The sequence below is a fragment of the Balaenoptera ricei genome, chromosome 8 (assembly GCF_028023285.1).
Source record: "Balaenoptera ricei isolate mBalRic1 chromosome 8, mBalRic1.hap2, whole genome shotgun sequence".
Lineage (NCBI taxonomy): Eukaryota > Metazoa > Chordata > Mammalia > Artiodactyla > Balaenopteridae > Balaenoptera > Balaenoptera ricei.
Window position 1 is genome coordinate 47792320 of NC_082646.1, and position 25989 is coordinate 47818308.

The 25989-nt window shown below is 41.0% G+C and overlaps 1 protein-coding gene across 1 annotated transcript in view; it reads left to right on the plus strand.

The window, feature by feature from the left end:
- The first annotated feature begins 1802 nt into the window (after positions 1-1802).
- RAB38 (RAB38, member RAS oncogene family) overlaps positions 1803-25989 on the plus strand; it is a 63136-nt gene continuing 38949 nt past the window's right edge. Inside the window, exons 1-2 of the mRNA XM_059929419.1 lie at positions 1803-2108; positions 24943-25223. Of these exons, the coding sequence (XP_059785402.1) occupies positions 1907-2108; positions 24943-25223 (483 nt within the window). The 5' untranslated portion in view covers positions 1803-1906. The remainder of the gene's footprint in view (positions 2109-24942; positions 25224-25989) is intronic.

The window sequence follows — 25989 nt, forward strand, 5'->3', positions numbered from 1 at the left end:
TTTTAAATTAATTTTTAAATACAGACCCAATCTCTAATCAACGTACAATGAATGATCTAGTTTTTCCATTCTGGGGGGTCAATTTTGTTAGTTGTGTTTTTCAAGGAATTTGCCCATGTTGCTTAAATTTCCAAATTTATTCACAGAAAGCTGTTCATAATGTATTTTCCTTATTGTTTTATGTCTATAAAACTGATACTGACAATTTGTGTTTTCTCAAATTAGTTCTTGATCAGTAGTACTAGGTGTTTGTCAGTTTGTTATTTTTTACAAGGAACCACCTTTTGGCTTTGATGATTTTCTTTTTTATATTTGCTTTTAATGCCATTGTTTTGTACTCTCATCTTTATTTTTTATTTTATTCTACTGTTAAAAATATTAGCTTCTTGCCCAGACCAAACTTGTCTTTCAGATCTACAGAAGCAGGATTTTAGATCTGGTGGGGTCTTATTTTGCCATTACCCCAAATTTTTTGCAGGCTCTCAAAATGGCTTAGGCACCTCAGGTTCCTGATCCGCCCACCCGCCCCCATCGTGAAGCCTCAGTGTTGGCCAGTGCTGTAAGTAGATAGACTACGTGGTCCACTTATTAGATATAACCTGCCTGGTGTGTCCCTGTGTGGGTAGAAATCAACTAATATATTACAAATTGTGTTTATTTTTCATTTGTCTTGTCTGTCTCTACTCACAAGAAGGTTAAGCTTTTGAGACTAGGAATCTCTGTCTGTGTTATTCCTTATCATCCCAAGCACAAATATATATCTGTTAAAAGAATAAATGGGAAAAAAAAAACAAAACTCTTTCATACTGAAAGATTTAAGTCTGAATCTGGCTTTCTCCTCATTAGCTGTTTGACCCTAGGTACGTTACTTAAAATGTCTAGGCCTTGGTTTCCTCATTTGTAAAATGGGAAGAATAATGGTATCTATTTTTAAGACTGCTGGGTCGATTAGGTGACATATGTATAAAACCTGGCACATAGCAAGTGCTGGATAGATGCTTGCTAGTATTATTATCACGTAAAATAATCTGACTAGTTGTTTAAATTGTCTTTCAATGCTGCTCAGAGCTTTTAAGGTAGGAGAGGCGGAGGCTAAAAGCATGGATGCTCTCAGCATTTACAGCCCAATTATCCTCCTGGTTAGACGATTACTAGTTGAATAGGTGTGAAGGTGCTCAGTGTTCACACTCCCAGGCTGCTGATAGGTCAGGATTACCATTACCAGATCGCCAAGGAAGAAAGGAGGCTGGGGCAGCTCAAATGACTTGCACAAGGTCACTCACCTCGAAAACCAGGGTGTGCCGGACCCAAATCCAGCTCTTATGCCTCTTGAAATTGTATTACCTGCTGCCTTGCCTCCACGCTCTCTCTGCCATATGGGATGGTGGCGGGGCCCATGGCCTCAAGAGCCCTGCGTTCAGCTAGGCTTTTTATTACCGTCTCGGCAATTCACTTAATTTTTTGACGCTCTCGCTTGCAAAACTTGGAAAATAAAAACCACACCTCCAAGCTTTGTCGCCAAGATCACAGGCGAGAAAAGCACTTCGGAAAGATCACAGGCGAGAAAAGCACTTCGGAAACCGTAAAGTGCGGTAAGAATAACCTCGGCAAAAGGCATTTGCCTTGAGGCCCCCTAACTTATCGGGCCCGGGAGTCGCTCGGGTCTCCACCCCTCTCCAAGGCCGCGCGGCGCGGGGTAGGAAGGAGGATTAACCACCCGGCTTCTGTCTGGGCGTTTCTCCAGGCGGCCGCGGAGGAGTTCCGCCCCTCGCCCGGTCCAGTCCCGCCCCGCCGCCTCCGCTCTCTCTCGCCCGCACTCGCGCTCCGCTAGTCTCTCCCGCCCAAGGCCCGGCTGCGCTTCCCCGGCCCGCACTGCATAGCAAGGCGCGGCTGGCGGGCCGCCAGGATGCAGGTCCCGCACAAGGAGCACCTGTACAAGCTGCTGGTGATCGGCGACCTGGGCGTGGGCAAGACCAGCATCATCAAGCGCTACGTGCACCAGAACTTCTCCTCGCACTACCGGGCCACCATCGGCGTGGACTTCGCGCTCAAGGTGCTCCACTGGGACCCGGAGACAGTGGTTCGCCTGCAGCTCTGGGACATCGCAGGTGAGCAGCGGGGGAGGGGATCGGGGGCGGGAGCGCTTCGCAGCGGGTCTCCAGTCCCGGGGCAGCGGCTTGCGGCCAAGTGGGAGACCCAGATCTCCTGGGCGCTGCGCCGCAAGTGACTTTTCCCGATGGGCTGGAAACTTGGTGTCAAAGAAAACAGTTTCTCTCTCGCGCGCAGAAATTTCAAGTGCATTCACTGGAGCTTTGAGGCTGTTGCTTTATCTCCCTCTCACAGCCTCCCCTGGGATCTCTCGCCCCAGCGCGGGCCTCCCGGGGGACCCAGAGAGAGACTACCGGGAGTTGCATTCAATTCTTGGGCACGGGCAGCTCATTTTCCGGGCACGGGCAGTCCCGCCGGTGACGCGGCCCTGAGTGTCCTGCCCGCCCTTCTGTGCTCGGGCCATCGAGGGGAAGCCCCTAGACCGGTTCACAGTGGGAACCAGGAGAGTTCCAGGCTAGAGGAGTTTCCCAATTCCTGTTAACAATCGCTCACTGCATTCCAACTTTTGCTACCCCCCTTCTCTACCCTTCAATCAAGCAAGTTGGAGGTTCTCTGCTTTGAGAAAGACGAGGAGCTTTCTGTGTATGTATTGGGGATAAAGTATTATTTCTCTCTCTCTTTCTTTCTGTCTCTCTCTGTCTCTCTGTCTGTCCCTCTCTCTCTCTGGCTCTCTGTCGTCAATGAAAAGGAGACTGAGTATATATTTTAGGGCCATTTTTGTCTAAGGGTCTATGACATTAGCCACAGATTTCTTGATTTGTCTCTAAAGTTTTCACTGAGAGGTCTGGAAAATGAGAAGCATCTTCACAATGTTTGAAATCAGAATTTGATTCCTAGGGTTTGTACCAGAAGTTAGGCCTTCAGTCTAAGCTTGGGGTATAAAGAGTGAGTCCTTGGACGGAGGCTGTTGGCAACCTGGGCATGTCCAACCCCTCATTACGGTTACTGGCCCTGCCACTCACTCACCTGCTCAGTGGCTCCAGAGAAGTCCCTTCAGCTCAGCTGCATCCCTGTTAAGTTGGAGACTGGTTGGACAATGACAGCTCAGGAATCTTCTTCCTGCTCAGAAGTTTTAAGGTCCTCTGGGATTCCCTGTGAACCCCTTAAAATGGTCCACTTCACTTCTGCCTATTTCATAGTCTGTGGCACTAGGAACCTTTATAAGTGCTGGACCCAAACTGGCCACTTCTCTTGCAGAAAATAGGTTCATTTTAGCTGGTGCGTTTGACTGGAAACTCTTTATCATGGCCTGAAGCGAGAACAAATGTGGAAAATTTTCGAAAGGGCGTTTCTGGTTCTGGGGACTCCAGTACCTCTTTAATCATGAGCTGCCAGGTCTTATGATAAAACTCTTGGCATCTGAACAGATTCATGCCTTTGGTGTCATTTTTAGCAGCTCTAGTAGCACAGGGGTTATCAGAGACCAGAAGATGTCATTGGCCACTGTCTGATTGGGCTTTATACCTAGAAAATCCTCTATGAGTCTGTGCACTTTGTTGCTGCTTGTTTTAGTGTCTGACCACTCTTCTGGCTGCATCAAAGTCTCTAGGACCCAGGTTTAGAATTAGCTTACTGTTTGAAAGGAGATGGAGCTGTAATTTAGATTTTTATGTGAAAAGCAAATAATGACGTGACCTCAGACATGTTACATTATGTCTGTGGGTCTCAGTGTCCTCACCTAACAGGGACAATAGTAGGGTATAGAGATGAAGAGCCTAAATTCCAGAGTCAAACTGCTTCTGTCTGAATCGCTGTTTTACCCCATATGTCCTGGGCGATTTTAGGCAAGTTCCCTAACTTCCTGGTCTCAGTTTCCTTGTCTGTAAATAGATAGGATGCTTTCTCTCAACAAAGGAGCAAACAAGAGATGAACAACCAGCAAATGCTAGCTAAACCCATTAGTACTTACTACCTAGGAGAGCTGCATGCATTGTTGTTACACTAGCTACCAATTTCTTTGCATGTGTATAAATGCTAGGCAAGAAGGACACGATATAAATGTGCTAATTAAACCCTATTAAATGATAATTCCTAGTAAATGATGAGCACATATAATCTATTCTAAACATCCAGCACTATTTTTCAGCTTTACCCATATTACAACATGCCGTCTTGAGCAATTTCATTCCCAAGCTTAGAAATACCTCCTGAGCCATGAGTCAGTTCTGAAGTTGCCATGGAGGCTATAGTCGCAGAAGTCTGTGTAAATAAGAAATCTGAGGAGCCTTGGAAAGTCGGTCCTATAGATACAGTGGCGTGCACCGTCTCTGTAGGGAAGCTTCTTTTTCCCGGAACTCTGATGTTCAGTGCTAACCTGTCTTTGGCAGCCTCCAGCTCAAAGGCCCTGTGGGCTGAGTTAGAAGTTGGGCAGCAGGCAAAGCTGGTTGGGGGGAAGTTGGGCCATTGTGGGAAAGGGTGACTGGAGCGCAGTAGTGACATGTTTCAAGCTGCGTAGCTGGCCCTGTGAGGAGTGAGTTCATATGGAATCCAGCCTCAACCCGCCAGCCAGACTTCAGTCAGCTAAGTGTGTCTTACAGCATCTTCAGATCAGCCTGTCTGTCTAACCTTGGGGAATGCTTCTCTGTCTCCTTTGTGCTAACTTCTGGTGTGTGTCTGAAAAGAACAGGTCGTGAAAGCTGGGGGACTCGCTTTGAGATTGCCGGGCGTGTGGATGAGGTAGGGGGGACATGCCCTGTCTTGATAGGGTATCACATCCATCTGCTAGAGAGGGAATTTTTGCTCAATTAGACTTTTAATATCCATTTGGTTAAATGCCGAGTAGGGTCCTATTTGTTCAGCTAATTCCCATGATGTGTGTCTTGTGGCCACTTAGACAGGCCAGTCTGCTCCTGAAAAAAACTCCAAAAAGTACCTTTCAGGGCTTGTGAACTAGACCTTTTTTTTTTTTTTAACATCTTTATTGGAGTATAATTGCTTTACAATGGTGTGTTAGTTTCTGCTTTATAACAAAGTGAATCAGCTGTACATATCCATATATCCCCATTTCTCCTCCCTCTTGCGTCTCCCTCCCACCCTCCCTATCCCACCCCTCTAGGTGGTCACAAAGCACCAAGCTGATCTCCCTGTGCTATTCGACTGCTTCCCACTAGCTATCTATTTTACATTTGGTAGTATATATAAGCCCATGCCAGTCTCTCACTTCGTCTCAGCTTACCCTTCCCCCTCCCTGAGGGCTTGTGAAGTAGACCTTTAAACCAGGGTGATGAATCCCACAAACCCCATAGGGGACAGCAGTTGCCCTGTATCCCAGTGATTCTACCGTAGAGGAGCAGCTGAGTTAGCTCTGGGTTCAGAAACTCTTGATAGAGTCAGAGAAGTTAAGTCACTTTGCCCAAGGCCACCCAGCTAATAAGTGGAAGAGCTGGCTTTGAAGCAGGTCTGTCTGATTTGGAATCAAGCCATGCTCTTTATAACCAAAGGCCTGTGAGCGCCTGGTGCAGAGGTGGCCCACTGGGGTGATGCTTTCTTCCTTTTTAATGGCACTGCTTCTTTAGTAGATAGATTATCCTTGCCTTCTCGCTCCTATTTCTAACATGTTTTTGGATGTTAATCAGTACCACTGTGCAGAGAGTGGAAGGAACTGGAATAAAAATCTATTTCTGAAAATTTGATTCTTGGTTATAGGGTTTTTTCACTTTATAGAATTATCAAAAAAAAAAAGAAAGAAAGAAAAGTTCACACTTGAGACTCTCCTTTCCTACTTCTCTCCAAATCCTGATGCTATGATTACTCCATCAGCACTTTCAAAGATAACTACACAATTTTGTCTAGAACTCTTGATGTGCTTTGGGAACTGGCAACTGGAATTAGGACAGTGATAGTAATAGTAGCTAACATCTTTTAGGCATTTATTCTTACAATTGTCTGTGCATATTTAATTTTTAATTTTCCAGTAAAATAGTTGGTTAAATGGTAGTGCTGGAATTTAAAACTTGGCCATTGAATCCAGCACCCAGGTTCCTAACAGCTTTGCTCTACTTCCCACAATTTAAAAATGGAATATTTTAGAATACTAATTAGAATACAAATAAATATATTATTATTTATTCTATCCATAAATTATGGATATTCTAAAACTGTAATACTTGACATTGGGCAAATCATGAAACCTTGCTGGATCTGAGTTGCTCCATCTTTAAAATGGCAATTGTTTCATTTTCCTGTGATATCACATATTCATGCTGTGTTATCTCTTGCAGTCTCTATCAGCTTTAATATAGTCTTACTGTGCCCAGTTAGTATGTGGCAGCTTATTCCAACTTCTTTACTTACTAGCTTTGTGACTTGTGCAAGTTACTTAACTTCTATTCCTTGGTTTCCTGTCAAAAAACTGGGGACAATAACAGAACCTGTATCTTAGCGTTACAAGAATGAAATGAGTTAATTCATATAAAGCTGTGCCCGACACATTTGGAACGTTGGCTATTACTCTTGTTGTTTTAATCGTTATTACAAACTACTTTCACATACATTTTCCTGCTTGATCTTCCCAACGTTGCTGAGGATATTGACAGAGCAGGTAGTGTTTAGCCTATTTTATATGAGATCAAGAATCAGAGACCCAGGGTCACAAGAGCCCGCACGTGGCGGAGGAGTATAGGAACAGCAGGTCTGTTTAACTTCATCTTTTATGCATATATATGAGAGAAATGACCAGGTCTGTTGGTCATCAGAAAACCTGATTCTAGACTTAACAAATACAGTAGAAAATAAATTAAGTTGGCAGGTAATTTAGAGAATGCTTCTTCCCCATGTGAAAGTTTCACTGCAAGACTCTCCTAAATAATAAATTCCCCTATATAGCTAAAACAAGATCCAGAAAAATATTTCCCTGCAGGGCACATCTATACTAACCTTCCCCACCTAAGCTGTGTGACAGAGAAGCATTGGAGGACATTAATTATCCAACAGGCAGAGTGACAGTGGCAGGTAGCCCGGGTCTAGAGTCAGGAGCCTGGAGACGCTGACTGCCCACGCCAGTGGCCATGAGGTTCATCTGGGTCACACTGGTGTGTTGTTTTAGTGTTTGTAAAGTGCTTCCACATTGTGAAATTCAACTGAGGGAAGGGTTTGGACTTGAGCATCTCTTCAATATCTATTTCTAAAAGACTAATTCTCCAGGAAGTTTTAGAAGAAGGGTTTTAAATATCCACGTAATTAGATCTAAAAATGTAGAAAGAGCTAAATCTGGCAACCACTGTGTCAGGCCAAAAAGTAAAAACGCATGGCAAGTCTGGGCCACTTTCTGGTGGGCACTTTATTGCCTCATTTCTAGCCTGGCTAATTATAGATTTTCTAAATACCGTGTGGATTAACATGCTATGTGCTTACAAGTAAATAGTATGTACACTGAACAAAACAGTGAACTTTCAAAGTGAGGTGAGTGATGGGTGGGCAACACACCTCAGGGCTTCTTGCAGGGAGGTCATTAGAATCTCCATGTGTCACAGACACATGGGCATTAGGCCTGTGGGACAAGTCCCCTCATCTAGGCTTTAGAGGACTAGTTCCTCTAGACAAGAGGGCGCATAGCAGCCTGACCAAGGAAAGCTAAGTCATTTGAGAGAACAAGGGAATGCAGGGGGCAGCTCCTATGTGTTAGGCACTGTGCTAGGTGAGGGGAAAACAAAGAAGGCTAAAGAACTGAACAAGACTTGATTCCTGACCTCAAAAAGTTCACGGTTTAGTGGGCATGACAGCACAAAAGCAAATCGTTGTTAACGGTGAGTAAAGTGTATTGATATAGGTAACTCCAAAATACTCTGGTGATGCAGACGGGGTCCTGTCCACACCGCATCCATCCATTCTCTGAGATTAAACCTGAGCAGGCTGAACAAAGCCTCTAGCTAGTGTGATCTTTCCTGTGTTCTTACCTAGCACCAGTTACTCCCTGTGAGGGACTTCAGGGCCACACGACCTGAGACAGAAGTTCATCCTCTGGCCCTCTTTAATTCTGTCTCCTTCTCCTGGGGAGCTCATGCATTCCCAAGGCTTTAAACTCTATGCTTATAACTCCAAATTTGTGCTTATAACCTTGCCTTCTCACAAGCTTCAGACCTACAATTTCGTCTTCCTGCCGGACATCGCCTTTATGATATCTCATATATATTGCAAGATCAATATGTCATAACCAAGTTGCATACAAAAAACAAGATTGTTGGTTTTTTCTATTAATAAAGTAATATATGCTCAATGTAGCAAAAATAGAAAGTGCAAAAGAAAACAACAGTACAACAGCAAAGGAATACAAGCAGAGACTATCTACCATCACACCATCACCCCTTTCAATGAAAGTAGTAAATGATGCTATTTGTAAACCTCAACTAGACATATCTCTCCACATACTGGTCTTCCTAGTTTATGTGAACTATACACTTTTTACCCAGTCACTAAGACTTGAAACCTCTGCCATCTTTTCTCCTTCTCCTTTGAGCCACACATGCTATCAATCTCCATTTCAGTTAGTGATTATACCTCTCCTGTCACGGCCTTAGACCAGGGACAGCACTATTATTATGTACCTGTCTTGCTGTCATAGCCACCTGGCTAGTTCTAGTCTCTTCGTCCTCCAGTTCTTATGTGTACTAAGGTCAAGTTTATCTTCCCACTTTGGTGGTTCCCCATTGCCAATAGATTATAAACATCGTGGTGAAAAGAATTAAAGTGGTTGGGATGAGGTGATTGGAGGGGTGATGACTAGAAGGAGGACAGATTCTAGGTTATAGCTATAGAGGGAGGAGTTCATGGGCTCCTAGAAAGAAGAAGCAAGTGGAGTCCTTGAGGCCTGCCCAGGTCAAAAGGAAACCCAGGATCTGTCTCATTCTGGCTTTGTCAGAACACAGGTACTCTCACTGAGGGTCAAAATGGTACTTAAATATTTTGCTCTATTTTACTGCATTTCATTTAAAAGTCGTTTTATTTTAATTTTTTAATTTTTATTTTTTTTAACATCTTTATTGGAGTATAATTGCTTTACAATGATGTGTTAGTTTCTGCTTTATAACAAAGTGAATCAGCTATATACATACATATATACCGATATCCCCTCCCTCTTGCGTCTCCCTCCCACCCTCCCTATCCCACCCCTCTAGGTGGCCACAAAGCACCGAACTGACCTCCCTGTGAGATGCGGCTGCTTCCCACTAGCTATCTATTTTACATTTGGTAGTGTATATATGTCCATGCCACTCTCTCACTTCGTCCCAGCTTACCCTTCCCCCTCCCCGTGTCCTCAAGTCCATTCTCTACTATCTGCGTCTTTATTCCTGTCCCGCCCCTAGGTTCTTCAGAACCTTTTTTTTTTTTTTTTTTTAGATTCCATATATATATGTTAGTATACGGTATTTGTTTTTCTCTTTCTGACTTACTTCACTCTGTATGACAGACTCTAGGTCCATCCACCTCACTATAAATAACTCAGTTTTGCTTATTTTATGGCTGAGTAATATTCCATTGTATATATGTGCCACATGTTCTTTATCCATTCATCTGTCGATGGACACTTAGGTTGCTTCCATGTCCTGGCTATTGTAAATAGTGCTGCAGTGAACACTGTGGTACATGACTCTTTTTGATTTATGGTTTTCTCTGGGTATATGCCCAGTAGTGGGATTGCTGGGTCATATGGTAATTCTATTTTTAGTTTTTTAAGGAACCTCCATACTGTTTTCCAAAGTGGCTGTATCAATTTACATTCCCACCAACAGTGCAAGAGGCTTTCCTTTTCTCCACATCCTCTCCAGCATTTATTCTTTGTAGATTTTTTGATGATGGCCATTCTGATTGGTGTGAGGTGGTACCTCATTGTAGTTTTGATTTGCCTTTCTCTAATGATTAGTGATGTTGAGCATCCTTTCATGTGTTTGTTGGCAATCTGTATATCTTCTTTGGAGAAATGTTTATTTAGGTCTTCTGCCCATTTTTGGATTGGGTTGTTTGTTTTTTTGATATTGAGCTGCATGAGCTGCTTGTATAGTTTGGAGATTAATCCTTTGTCAGTTGGTTCATTGGCAAATATTTTTTCCCATTCTTAGGGTTGTCTAAAAGTCATTTTAAAACCTCAGGATTTGAGAGTTGTAAGATCTTGCCTGGGAAAATTTATTCATTCACTTGATAAGCATAGGGTTTTAGAGGGGAATGAAATGGACATTGGTATGGAATCTGATATTCTGGTGGAGCATAAAGATATTTAAAGAGAATCATGGAGATAATTATTGACTGTTTTCATAAGTGCCCTGAAGGAGAAATGTCAGGTGCTAAAGAAGGTCAAAACATGGCATCTGCCATAGCCATGGTGTGGAGGTGAGGAGACGTGGTGAGGGCTGTGGGTAGTCCGGCATTGCTGGAGATTACAATGTAAGGAGGGAGGTGGTGAGAGGAAACAACAGTCAAATTAGGAGAGGATGTATTTGCTTAGCCAATGGTTGAGTGATAGTTCCTTACATTTATCAATTTATCAAAGTAAACTTTGCAGCTTAAACAGCACAATGATTCTGCCAAATGGGTCATATTATTTCCAGTTTTATAGGTGAGGAAACTGGGCCAAGGGTGAGTAGAACATGGTACCTGGTACATTATAGTTGCTCAGTAAAAGTGGTTTGGTGTTAAATAGCCAGTGGGGTTGGACATTAGAGTCATTGCTCACCTGAAAACATTTTGAAGAGAGTTGTCTTGTGGTAGGTTTCGAGCCCGATTTCTCCCTCTTCTGAGAATTCACTTTGGGAAGCCCTGCTTTCAAACCATTGAGAACCCTTTTTATTTTTTTACTCTCTTTGATTCTGGGATGGATATTCCCAGATGGATATGGTGGCTCCTGGGGTGGAATTCGGGTTTATTCTATCAAGGGAAGATCCTCATCTTCCAGGTGGGTGTACTAGAGTAGTCTCCATCAACTTGGCAAAGTCAAGTCTGAGACTCTACCCTGGGGTTCCAAATTATTGAGTTCCACTATTTTTTTTCAGCTGTTTAAGAGCTTCGTTGAGAAGTTATATTATCTTAAACTATTCATGGAAAATAACACAGGTTTTAAATTTCACCATTCCCCACTCCCTTTAGTTTTCTATTCTCACATATTAATCAAATCCTGTCTTTTCTACCTTGACAAATAACTCTATCTTATCCCTCCTTTCAGTAGCCATGTCTTCTTCACAACTTATCTGAACTACTGTAGCATCGTCCGAATGCTCATCCCTTCCTCAAGCTTTCCCACCCATCAGCTTGTAATCTACAGAGGTGAGGCTTCTTAGCACGGCATCATTCTCCAGTTAGGTGTTCTCCAGTTTGGCATCCTCATCACTTTCAGAATGAAAGACTAAACATTTTAGCATGAAATTCACGGCCTTTCATGATCTGGCCTCTGTCACCCATTCCAGTCTCATCTCTCATATGTATGATTCTTGACCATTCTGGATACCGTATAGTGCCTTCAGTTCAACTACCTTTTCCTTTATACTGTGGCTCATACAATTGCCTCTGGCTAACTACACTTTTCCTCTTCTTTACTTAGATAGCTTCTATGGGTCCTCTGTCCCTTATCCATCTCACCTCCTTCAGGAAGTCTCTTTTGAGTCCCTGTGACTGAGGGAGATACTGTTTATCTGCTCTCATAATATACCATGCTTACTTCAGATTAGAAGTCCTCTACTACTGCATTGGAATGCTTTTTCCTTCCAGCTGTAGCCCTAGTACTTGATACTAGTGGGTGCTTAATGAGTATTTGTTCAATAAAAATTTTCAGTCAACTATTTCATCATTGCTCTAAAAATTTCTTTAATAAACAAAAGAAACTTTTTGTTTATGAACAAAATAAAATTTTTTTCATGCTTGAAAGACTAATTTTATGAACATTTACATATGAAAAATGCATACATTTTAGAATCGATAAATATGGTGATCACTTTTCTTAAGTTGGCATTCATTTTATTTTTCACCATAAAAACTGGAGAGTGACCTTAAAGACCATTCTTAAAAACTGTGCTTCTTCATTTAATAAAATCTTCATAATTCAGAGTAAAATGTCATTCATTTGGAGGTCAAATGACCAAACTGTTTTTCTTTATGATTGTTGGATAGATTAGATGAAGTAATAAAGGTTATTTTCACAGAGTTAAAACCTTGAGGGTTCATCAAACCAAATCCTTCATTTTACAGATGAGGAAGCTATGCTCTGAAAGGGGGTTCGTATTAGTTTCTCAGGCTCAGAGAGCTAGTTAGTGGTAGAACTAGAACCAGAATACAGGCTTCTCTGGTTTATTAATGATGGGATTTGAAGAATTAAAAACTTCTTTTTGAACACCAGATGTCTTGCTGTTGTCTCAAGTACTGGGGCACAAAAAAAATGAACTTAGCATTCATCCAGCTATGAGAATTCATGCCATAAAGAAGAGAGGATGGTGGTATGGAATTGGGGTGAACCAAAGTCACCCACAGTTCGGCTTCAAATGACATGCCTAATATAATTTCCCCCAGTGCTCCCTTATGAGGCTTCCAGTGTGGCCATTTGGACTCCTTGCTCTTATTCACACCCTGTGTTTGTTTCCTCTGTGCCTTTGCTCCTGCCCTTCTTGCTAGTTCACATGCCCTGTCCTTTATTTCAACATATCCAAAACCTACTTGATGTTTAAGACCCACCTGAAAGGGCAACTCCTCTACAAAGATTTACTTAATTCTCTCCTTCCAGTGGTAACCTCTTCCTCCCTTGAATCCGACACAACTTTACTCCCTTCTGGCACATCTCCTTTCAGCAATTCATTAGAGTTATGTTGTACTTCTCCAGATATCCTTTCTGATTTTTAGCAGAGCTTGACACAATTATTTGTTACGCAATTTAATGAAAAGACTGTGGAGTTAGCAAAGAAGTAGAAAAGGAGAAAGTACTATGGAGGAGGAGAAAAAAGCAAAAGCAGGTTTTGGATGCAAAGGGAAGAGAGTTCAGGAAGAGGATAGTCAATCATTTCAAATGTCTGGGAGAAATCAGAATTATTACTTTTTGCCCCAAGTCGCTATTTTTTGTAGTCTGTGTTATCCTGATACATGATTTAACCTTTCTTCCTCATCAGCCTTACATACATCTGCTCTCTCAGGAAGAACAATGGAAAACTTAGCTTCTTGTGTACTCCTCAGCCTATTGGAGACCAAGAAATTATCTACAGTGTGAGGGATTCAAACACATTTCAATCTAATTTGTAGGGTGAAGTTGAAAACAAATTGATTTAAATTACTTGTTGGGAGGACTGTTTTCCCCCTGCAATATAACGTGTTATTAATAGCCACCATTTATTGGGTGTTAGGCATGGTGCTGTGCATTTTTATGTATCATTTTATTTACTGCTCACAAGGAACTGATCTGTAGGTACTGTTACTAACCCTATCATAAAGAGGAGAGAGCTATGCTTATACAGGCTAGAAAACAGATAAACGCTCAAAACTTTTCAAAAGTCACACAGAAGGTAAGAGATGGTGCTGGGATATGAACTGAGATTTGTCTAGTTACAAATTCTATTTTGTAACCACTCCACTCTACTATTTCCTATTGTGTAATATAACATTGCAATAGTTTTCACGTATCATGGATTAAGTTGCATTTTGAAGATGCATGTTATTTATTTTAAAGGAATATTTATTATTATTTTTAACCTTTCTACTTTGGACAGGGCTAAGAATTGGATGAGCTGAGTTCTTTGCACACATCATTGCTCAGACTATGTCATTGGTTTGGCTTAATAAGAACCATACTAATATACTACTTTAGACAGGAAAACCACAGTGCCTAAGGGACACAGTCTGTAGTTTGAGAATTAAAGATAAGAATGGCTATGATGCTTGATGTTATTGGAATAAAAAAAGTCTTGTACGGTGGTAGAGGGGTGTGTGTATGTGTGTGTGTGTGTATGTTTTAAACTTAAAGAAAACAATCCTCCAGATTAGACTTGGGTGAGGGTCTCAAACTTCCACAGTTCACAGAACCTTTGGCGTCAAAGTAATTTTTTCAAGGTGCCTCTAAGACAATAGAAATACCTAAAAGCTCTGTTTATTAAATAGTTAGCACCAAACAATTTAATAAGTATTATAGTTTAATAACTTAATAGCCCTTTGGAAAAAATGGAAAACAGAAATTAAAAGAAAATGATTTTTATTTCACTTTTAATAACTATATTTATTATTGGCATATGCATTGCTTTGGGCCATGGAATAGTATCTCAAAACTTTGAGTCATAGTGGACACCCCCACCCTCATTTCCTGTTTCTCATTGATTTTCACATGACTCTTGCTTTTTATCCCACAAACTGCAAAAACCCCAGCTTCAAAAAGATATGATCACATCAAAGGGAATGTAGTACAATCTAATGTTAAAATTTTGAACTGCCTCTAGCTAGTCGTTCCTGAGGTGTCTGATTTATCTTGAGCACCACTGTGCTTGCCTTAAAATTTAAAATTATCTTGTTGTAACCCTGTGAGTTCACTGAGGCACCCCCAAAGCACGTTGGCACACATTTGGGGAATTTTACCTCTGAAGGAATCTGGAAATTCTTTAAGAGTGAAACCCTTAGAGTCCAGGGTCCCTTGTGAGTTATTTATAAAAGTATCTTTAAAGGTTACTTAGAGGTGATGGCTCAAATGGTAAGTAATTCAAAGATAGCTTTTTATTTAATGCATTTGAGCTTGTAATTCAGTGGACGTAGTTTTAGGTTGTTTGCTAGGTATTTGTTTAGGTTGTAATTGGTTTAATTAAAAACATGAGATGCTGATCCTTCTATCTTGATTCTTGCCAACCTCTCTTCTGTGGCGTGGTTTCATTCCCTCCCTCCATCCAATATTGGACACCGCATTACTATATCATCTTGTTTCTTCTCTATCCAAGTGAGTTATTTCATTTAAACTGAGTAGTGTCAGACCCTAGTCAAAAATAATTCTGAAAAAAAATTTCCTGAGGTACTGGGATACTCATTTTCACACACACACACACACACACACACAACTTTAAATTTAAATATAAATTTAGAATTTAATGAGAATATTTCCAAAGTTTAATTTAAACATAGATCACTATAACCCAGCCACCCTTGCTATCTATAATGCTATTGCTTATGGACCCTAAGAAACCAATTGTTACTTTTTATGCCATCCTATTCTCTTGCACACTCTAGCTAAATTCAATACACTGCATCTGGCTTTACCTTCTTGTTAAATAGAGACAAGACTTGCGTATAAGACGTGACAACCAGTAGTAAGATGAAATGAGAGCCACTGTTTCTAGGGGAACTAAAGAAATTGTGGAGAGGCAGTTCTGAACTGGGGACAGATTTTTTTCAGAGTGGATTTTAAGAATGAGCAGGGGGCTTCCCTGGTGGCGCAGTGGTTGAGAATCTGCCTGCCAATGCAGGGGACACGGGTTCGAGCCCTGGTCTGGGAGGATCCCACATGCCGCGGAGCAACTAGGCCCGTGAGCCACAATTGCTGAGCCTGCGCGTCTGGAGCCTGTGCTCTGCAACAAGAGAGGCCGCGATAGTGAGAGGCCCGCGCACCGCGATGAGGAGTGGCCCCTGCTTGCCGCAACTGGAGAAAGCCCTGGCACAGAAACGAAGACCCAACGCAGCCAAAAATAAAATAAATAAAATAAATAAAGAATTATTCTGCCTAAAAAAAAAAAAAAAAAAAAGAACCCATTCACTAAGTTATAATTATAAAAAAAAAAAAAAAGAATGAGCAGGAGTTTAGTAGGCATGGAAAGTAAATGAGTTGCATTAGAGATCTTGCTTTATTCAGTCCACTCCTCTCCCTGCTGGGGCTCCCTCTCACAAATAAGAAATCAATATTAATTGCTACTTTATTATGTAAAGAGTACTTGTATTACCAGTTCCATTTTATTTCGCAAGACCATTGTGAGCACCGACAAAGAGGCTCTCAGAGTGCATGTGCTATGGAGAGATAGGGGACAGTTTTGGAGGAATTCAACAGTGGGCTCAAGGAGTCTACAGTGTAACCGGGGACAGGGTCTGCGGAGGTTTGCAGCATGTAAAAAGCAGTACGAGGCAGGGCCTGATTGAATGGGCGAGCAAGTGATACATTCAGTCAACACTGTGTGAGTATAGGGGAGGAAAGAATTGAGCCCGGGGCCAAGTAGTCAGAAAAAGCTACAAGAAGGTAGGGTTTGGTACAACCTTGAAGAATACGTAGGATTTAGTTAGGCAGAGAATCAGAGGTAGGGTATGTTCCAGTGAGGATGGGAGTGCCATGGAATGAGTGTGAATGAAAGCAAGAGGCAGAACTTAGCAGAGCCTAGCAAGGCATAGTTTGGGGCAGGACCCTGACCTCAGTCAGAGGATTAGCCTTTAACTTCTAGATCGAGGTGTCCAACCTTAAAAATCCCATAGGAGCCCAGAGGGTAAAATAAATGAAGTCTTCTCTCTACCTGGCCAACATTTGTTTATCTTTCGAGGTCCTCTCTGAAAAATCTGTTCTCACTTCTGGACCACGCAAGCTACTGCTCCTTGTTTCCCTAGGAAATGGGCACAAAACTTCCCCTTAATCCTGACTCCCATTTTGTTTCTCCACAAAACGTCACATACAGCTAGATGGATGTATTAGGAATGAGGCCAAGTGTGTTAAAGAGTATTTTGATGCAAAGAAACAATCATGGGATCCTACGTAACCATCTATAAGAGACTTAGCATAAGAAAAATGGATCAATAGCAATGATTTATTTTAAAATAAAACTATATAAATTTCATTGAATTCTAAATATTTTGTTAGAATTATTTTAATAAAATGGATATAGATACATAAATTTAAATTTAGAGCAGTTTTTTGTGGTATCTAACAATGTCAAAGGAATAGTATCTCAGCCAGCTTTTTCTCTTTAACATTGAGTGTTTGGTACTGATCAGCGCAAGTGAACTTGACAACATTATTCATATAATGCAGACCCTGGATTTCTGAATATTCTGAGTTTTTAAGACATTCCAATATTTGTATTTATCTTCCAATTTATAACTGTTGGGAAATAGCTCAAATTGCTTTAAATCTTGTGTGGGTCACATAACATGTTAGCCGTCTAACCTCCAAATTTTGGCATCTGTTTTAGGCAGTAGTGGGTTTAAGTAGGCAAATGATAGGGTGAAAAGAGGGCTTTGGTTGGTGAATCTGGCAGAGGTGTACAGAAATTAAAATACAAGGTAAATCTCCGGTCCTGACCCCCCGCCCTGGAACTTCAGACTCCTATATCCAGCTGCCTATTCGAAATATCTGTGTAACGGACATCTCAAACCTAACATGTCAAAGTCCCAATCTACTTCCATAAAACCTGTGCCTCCAAAAGGCTACTCCATCTCAGCTAATGGCAACTCCATACTTTCAAAAATTCAGGTCAAAAGCTTGGGGGTCATGCTTGAATCATCTCATAATTTATAGCCCACCTATCTTCTCTATCTCCAAATATATCCAGTAAACAACCAATCTGGACCATCTTCACCACTACCACTTTGGTCCACATCATTATCTCTTGCCTGGATTATGGTTTCCCTGCTTCCGACCTTGACTAAGTCATTCCTCAATGCAGCAACCACAGTTATCCACTTGCTTCTGTCAGTTTACGTTTCTCATCTGCTCACAATCCTTCAGCGCTTTCTTCTTTCATCCAGAATAAAAGGCAGCATCAGTATAATAGCCTGAAACCGTCTACAGTCTGGATCCTGTGATCTGCCTGCCTCATCACAGGCTACTCTTCTCCTTGCTCAGCGCTCTCCAGCCAACAGTCTCCTTGCTGTTCTCCACATGCTGGCCAAACACATCTGTGCCTCTGCATCTTTGTACTTGCCGTTCCCTCTGTCTAAAGCCCTCTTCTCCTAAACATCCATATGACTTGTTCCTTTACCTCTTTTTAGTCTTTACTCAAATGATACCTTCTTAGTGAGCCATCCTTATCCATCCGGCTTAACTTTACCCTCGCCTCCAGCATACTCGTTTCTCCTTTGCCGCTTTATTTTTCTCCGTAGTACTTTTTACCAGATAATGTAGTATTATAGGTATCTTACTTTTTTGTTTACTGTTGATCTCTTTTTACTAGAATGTAAGCTTCATGAGGGCAACGATTTTTAATTGTTTTTTCTTAGCTGCTGATTTTTTCTAGTTGCGTGTTTCTAGTGTCTGGAAATTAACTGGAGTTCAAAATTTTTTGTTAGATGAATGAAAGAAATGAGGTGAGATGAGACAAACTTAAAGTGATTTCACTGGGAGTGGAAAGAAAGTGATGATTGCTAGTGACATGGCAGAGGATGACTCTTAAAGACTTGTTAAGCCTGCCAGTAATCATTGGGAGGGAGTACAGTATTAGGGGTTATAATACTTCACTCAGCAAAGAGGTCTTACTGAACACTTACTGGGCACACAGGGCAGTGTTTGTCATGGGGCTGCACAAACTTGGTCTGGCTAGGGAGAGAGGTTGGCAGTTTTGTAGGGGGAGATTACACAAGGTTAATTCTAGAATAGAAGCCTAGATGACTTGGAAAAATGGTGATCGATTGACACTTTTCTGTCGCTGGTTTGGCGGAGCAAAGAAGTGAGGAGAGAAGAAGAAAAAGTTTCAGAACCACTGCCAGAGGGTCAGATGGGCTCTTAAAAAATGGAGGAAACTTTTCTTACCAGGTTGTTGGCCTGACTCTGACCCTAGTCTGTGGGTGTTCCTGAGCCTTCAAAACCAGCTTATGCCACTATAAGTTCAGTGGCCGTTTGATCATCATAGCAATTGGACAGTTTTTTTTCCTTCAGATCCTTGTTCACAACTCATATTTACTTTTGGTTTTATTTTCCTGCTTTTCAGACCATTACTGTCTAGAAATAAAGAACATGCCTTGGTGGTACTTTTAGCTCTACTGATTGTGCCATGACCCCGAAAATATATGTTTAGAATAGAGTAAACTGATTCCAAGAGATTATTTCTTAAGAGGATGAGAATGATTACAAAAACATAACATTCCAGTCTGAAACTCGTTGCAACAGATATGCACATAACCCTGTTAGAATAATGTTAATTTTCTCCATCAGTGAACATCTATTGATTATTTGCTGAAAACAAGAGCAGAATATAAAGTGCATCAGTATGTGGCATTGGCTCATGAATACAAGACAACGCTGTAATTTAGAGGAAGGAGGAATCTTAATTTCAGTTTATTTCTACTATAGTGTCGTGAGCTATACCATATCCAAAAAGTGGAGAAATAGGCCGCGGATTTACAACCTTAAAATGTGACCAACCTGTTTTCCAGGTTTTTCCAACGCCACGTTGGAGAGAGAAGCATGAAGACACAGCATGATAAGAGTGAATGGAATAGGATAAAGAAAGTGCTATGGGGTCGTGAAAAAGGGAGCCATGGTTCCAGCTGGCAGGATGTGTGAGATTTCAGGGCACAATGATAGGCTGCATAGGATTTGACTGAAGGTGAGAGGGGAGATGGGGAGGCAATTCAGGCTTTGGGAACAGAGCTGCAAAAAGGCAAGAAAAGCCAGGGAGTAATGCAGGATGTGTTTCAGGAAGGACAAGTAGTCCGGTGTGGCTTGCCTGTGGAGCACTCTGAAGGAAGGGACAGGAGAGGAGTTTGGAAGGGTGGTTGGAGCCACAGGCTCCAAATGTGTAGTCTTCATAAAAGTGTAATGTAAGAGTCATTGGAGGGCTAAAAGAGCAGAGCATCATGGTAATATTTATATTTTGAAAGTGGATTCTGATAGAAATAGAAGTTTTAAGACTTCACCTAGGGAGGGCTTTAAAAAACAGTTTCCTGGGTCCCACACAAAACCAGTACAATAAGAATCTCTGAGGAGGATGCCCTGGGAGTGGGTGGTCCTTAAATAGCTCAGATGATTTCTTTCTTTTTTTGGGGGGGTGGGGTTTTTTTTTTTTAATTCAAACAGAAAGTCACAAAAATTATAATCATCCTCATCAGTTCACTCAGTCCCATGTAATTAATTTTTTTTTCAGCTCAGATGATTTCTTTTCCCCCCCAGCTCTATTGAGATATAATTGACATATCACTTTGTGTAAGTTTAAGGTGTACAACATGATGACTTGATATATATCTATATTGTGAAATCATTACCACAGTGAGGTTAGTTAACATCTTTATCACCTCACCTAATTACCTTTTTGTGTGTGTGTTTGGTGAGAACATATAAGACTTAGTCTTTCAGCAACTTTCTATTATGTAATACAGTATTGTTGACTATAGTCACCATACTGTACATCAGATCCCCAGAATGTATTCATCTTACAGCTAGAAGTTTATACCCTTTGACCAACATCTCCCCATTTCTCCCATCCCCTAGCCTCTGGCAACCACTGTTCTACTCTCTGTTTTAACGAATTTTGACTGTTTATGGCTTTTTTAGATTCCTCACATAAGTGAGATTGTACAGTATTTTTCTTCCTCTGACTTATTTCCTTAACATAATGCTCTCATAGCATTTGCGCATGTTGTTGCAAAAGGCAGGATTTCCTTCTTTTTTTATGACTGAATAACATTCTGTTGTACATGTATATAGTTGGTCTTCCGTATCTGCAGATTCCACATCTGCAGATACAGAGGGTGGGTGTACTAGGTCATTTTATCAGGGACTTGAGCACCCTGGGATTTTCGTATCTTTAGTGGGTCCTGGAACCAATCCCCTGTGGATACTGAGAGACGACCGCAGCACATTTTCTTTACCCATTCATCTGTCGATGGACATTTAGGTTGTTTCTATGTCTTGGCTATTGTCACTAATGCTGCAAAGAACATAGGTGTGCAGATATCTCTTCAAGGCAGTGATTTCATTTCCTTTATATATACCCAGCAGGTGATTTCTTATGCTGCCTGAATGGCAACTGTCTAAAAACCTGTGTTATATTTACATTTATTTTAAGGGAGAGAGGGAGTGACAAAAATTGAGATGCTGAGAGCCCCAGTTAGGAGTTTTCAGCGGTCCAGATGAGGAGCAATGAGGGCCTGAAGTACATCAGTGGCAGTGCTGATGGAGAGGAGGGGGCAAAGTCAAGAGCCCCTTTTGAAATGGAAGTGTCGATAGGATGTTGGAGACCCTTTGGATATGGGGATGAGGAAGGCGTTGGAAGATGACTTGAAGGTACCACTCTGGGTGGCAGTGTAGGTGGTGATGCTGTGAACCAGCGTGGGGAACACAGGAGGGGTGGGAGGTAGACAGCTGGATGCCTGCATACTGGGGAGGTTGATCAAGCGGGGTTATCAGAGGTAATAATGAATTTAGTTTACGTATCCATTCCAGTTCTTTATTTTGACCAATGAGGAAACGGAGGCTCAGAATGGTGAAGTGGCTAATCTGAGGTCACAGAGCTAGTTGGTTAATAGAAAACGCTCTTGTTGTTTTTATGCCGTCTAGAAGGTACACTACTTGGTTATGCCCGCTGAGAGCATCTGGATAGTACTAATTACCAAGTGAAAAATATTAAATACACACTATGGCTATGTTGCTGGTGTATGTTTTTAGCTGAGTCCATGACACCAAATGGGCCACTTCATGCAGTTGGAACAGAGGACCAGATGTTGATTTAATGGTGGTATCATAGGGGTAGAAGGCATGAAAACAGAAAGGGGCTGTAGGGATAGGCCAGAATAACTTCATTTTACAGATGAGAAAACTGAGTCTCAGGGAGAGAAATTTAGTTGTCTAAGACTGCACTGGTAACGAGGGATTAAAAGGAAGATGCCCTGTCTTCTGACCCATCAATTTAGTGCCTTCTGTGGGAGGTTATCCAAATTATTACCACAAGCTTTGTACTAACGTTTGTGAGGCAGTTGATTGCTCTGTCGTTTAATATCCCTTGAGGCTGAGAACTGAATCACGAGCCGCATCTACATGGCTATGGAGTGTGTGCTTGGAGACTACAAGAAATGGGGACCTACATGGTGACCTGGATCATTTTTGGTCCATGCATCCAGTATAACACTTCTTAGTTTCGAAGTTCCTCAAGGACAAAAATTCTGTATCTGCAGCACAAAACACAGAACCTGGATCGTATTATTCAGTAAATGTGTGTCGAATCAGTGATTTAACTCCAATGGCATTTTTTTGAACTACAGTCTTTTTTTTTTTTAAAGTAAATCACCTATGATAGTTTCATCAGGTCTGTACTTTGTCCATATGTAGGCACTCACGAAGAGTCACATGGTTCTCATTCTTTTCTTAAGAAACAGCAGACAGGGCTGTCAGCTGACAAAGGCAGGATAAAATGAGTGCTGGAAAGGCCCTGGGCTGAATGTGACCTCTTGCTGGAATGCCAAAAATACAAACTTTCCAAGTCTCCTGGCCCAGTGACCTCAATATACAAAGGTCTTTTCTTTCTAGAAACAAACTTTTTTCTTCCTGTTTCTGATCTGACACACATACCCTCACAAACTCAAACACACACACACACAATCCCTGTGAAGGTGTAAGCCTATAGTGTGCTTTTTTGCATAGTCTTAAAAATGACCTTTTGCCGTATATTTGAAATGTAAAATCTTTCTTCTTGAGGGCTGCCTTACTCTACTATGAAAACCCCTGGACAAGCAGATTATTGAATAACCCATGACTTTGCCCTTCATCTGATTAGTTCCCTGAAAGGGATCATAAGACATCCTTAAAAAGCCTAGAGGCCTTCAGAGTTCTGAATGATAACAGAGGGCCTTTTTCCCCTATCTTCCTGAAATGTCATGGCCACCCTGATCAGTATCAAAGGAAATCACTGTATGCATAAGGAACTAAAAAAAAAACAAAAAAAGGAAAAGAATGAAATTAAGAACTCATTGGAAAAAATGAAAGTTCATCTGTGGGTTTTGTGTCATATGAGGAGTATTATACCACTTTCTTTCATTGACTAGATGACTGTGGGAAATTTTTTTAAATGCTGGTATAACCCATGTAAGAAATATTTTCTGATGGACATGAGCTGGCCCAGACAAAGTGTTCTTCTTTCCAGTGATACATGCTTGAGCACACAGGCTCGCACACTAGGATAGGAAGCCTTGACCTTCATGCATTTTCAATAAGTGCTTATGGATCAGTTCCTCTTACAATCCGCAATGCTAATGCCAGTGTGAACATTACCTACAAAAGAATTCGATAACTTGAATTAAAACTCACCGTCACAAAACCTTGAACACAAACTTAAGTGTAAAGTGTTCTTAAAGGTTTGTTGACCTATATGTTCTTAGATACATGCCTGTTTCAGCATTTTATTTTTTTAAGATAAGTTGGCTTATTCAATACACACTTAACTTTGTTTTAATTTTTAAAACTTCATAAGACTCTGAACACAAAGAAATTCCCAAATCAGAATTAAAAAACTTTGGTCATACACTTTGGGAGTTTTGGGTTCGGAAAATATAAACCCAGTCTTCAACAGCTCCTGTCTTCAGCAACTACTAGTGGATAGACTTACAAGCAATAGGATTTTGTTCATTTTGGTTGATCAGCTCAAATTCCTGTAATTTTCTTTCATAAACTCTGGTCTAGAACTCTGATTTCACTACCTTTGTCATATTGCCTTTCATAATTTTTAACATGCTGAAGAAAGGGAGGGAAAACTCAAGTACCAACGAGTTGTAAGGGACTGTGCTGGATGTTTCACATGTGTTAATTCAGTTCATCCACATAACAACCCTGTGAGGTGCATATTATTACTGCCATTTTGCAGATGAGGAAAGCTAAACTTAGTGTGTTTAAGAAATTTGCCAATATTCATTTAGAAAATTAAGAATCAGAGCAAAACTGATTCTAGCTGATTGGTCTAAGACTAATCCATTTATTTATTTCTTTGTTTGTTTATTTCTATGTCAGAGTGCTTTCCTTATCCCATAGACTGTAGACTAGTTAAGGTTATGGGCCCTCAAGTTCACTGTCGTAATCCTAGCATGTAGCTCAGAGACTGGCATTGATGCGTAAGTATGTGTTATCTGTTCAGTTGAGTTGAATGGGACACTCCTGGTATATAAACCTGGGGGAGAGATAGTATAAGACTATGGCTCAGTGGTTGAGAGTATTCAATGTTGGTAAATGACTATGGGCTCTGGATTCAAAAAGCTCAGATTTGAATTGTAACTTCTTAAGCTTACCATCTGTATAATTTGAACAAGTTACTTAGCCATACTGGTCTCAATTTTGTCACTTTAAAATGGGGCTAATAATTGTACCTTAATGATTATTTATGGGAATCACATCACTGATGGTTAGTGAACATACAATAAATGCTAGCTATTACTGTTATCCTTGATTGACGTTGACTGTGGATGCCTTTGTAACATACTAATCTATCGTCCCACTAAAATGTAAGCTCCATCATGGTAGGGATTTTCATGCTTTAATCATTGTATCCCAAGTATTTAGAACAATGTTGTCCAATAGAACATTCTATGATAATGGAAATGTTCTATCTTGGAGTGTCTAATACTGTAGCCACTAACCACATGTGGTTATTGAACACTTGAAATGTAGCTAGCTAGTGTGACTGAGGAACTGAATTTTAAATTTTATTTAGTTTTAATTAATTTAAACTGAAGTAGCCATATGTGGCTTGTGGGATACTGTATTAGCACAGTTCTGGAATGTTACATGGTACACAGACATTTCAGTAAATACTTATTAAATGAATGAATCCCCTCGGGACTCAAAGATCAAAATCAGAGCTGCCTGACTGCATATTTAGTGCATTCTTTAAAGATAAGCAATGAAGCACTTTACTGAGTGGTCTGCTCATATGAGGTCTTACCATATATGATTCAGTTTACAACTGTAATGTGTTTTTGATTTCTATTTCTTTTTGGTGATAGGTCAAGAAAGATTTGGAAACATGACGAGGGTCTATTACCGAGAAGCTATGGGTGCATTTATTGTCTTCGATGTCACCAGGCCAGCTACATTTGAAGCAGTGACAAAGTGGAAAAATGATTTGGACTCAAAGTTAAGTCTCCCTAATGGCAAACCAGTGTCAGTGGTTTTGTTGGCCAACAAATGTGACCAGGGGAAAGATGTGCTCATGAACAATGGCCTCAAGATGGACCAGTTCTGCAAGGAGCATGGTTTCGTAGGATGGTTTGAAACATCAGCAAAGGTAATGTGACCTTAAAGGATAAAATTATTGTAGGCAAGATTCACAAAGAAAATGGCATATAATCATCGTCATTATCATCATGTTAACAGTATGTGTTTGTTTAGTGATTTATAATTCCCAAACTGCTTTAAGCTCTTTCTCATTTCAAGGGGATGAGTGGAACTATTATCCACAATTTAAGATGACTGTGGCTAAGGCAGCAAAGCAACTTTTGCATGATCACATTGATAATGTTTAATAACCGTGTTCATTTATTGAGGGCTTATTTTGTGTCAGGCATGCTTTTTGTGCACTTTCTCATTTAGTCCTCACAGCAACCCTGTTAGGTGAGTGTGGTTTTAGAGTCAATGAAAGAAATGGGCCTCACATTCAGTGTCACTGCTTCATTCAAGTGCAAATTAGTTTACCCCAGCAAAACTTATTATGTTCTTCTGTATGCTGGGGATTGTGCTTGGCCCTAGAAATGAAAAGATGGCAAGAACACAGAACTAGCACACTGGGAATACCGGAAGAGTGGGGTGAGAGAGTAAATGGCAAATACCAATGTGAAGAACATGGTGTGGCTTGGTACTGCTCACTCTCCTGGGTGGTAGAGGAGTAGCAGGAAGTGGGGGCAGAGTCAGGGCTGGAAGATGCAGAATCCAGTGCAGCATGGTGAGGGGTTTTACTCTTCCCATTAGGCCCCATGCTGTTATCTGACGTGTTGGGGGCACAATTTTTGCCCTACTCCCTTTTGTCTCTGTTTATATTTTTGTATCTCAGTATC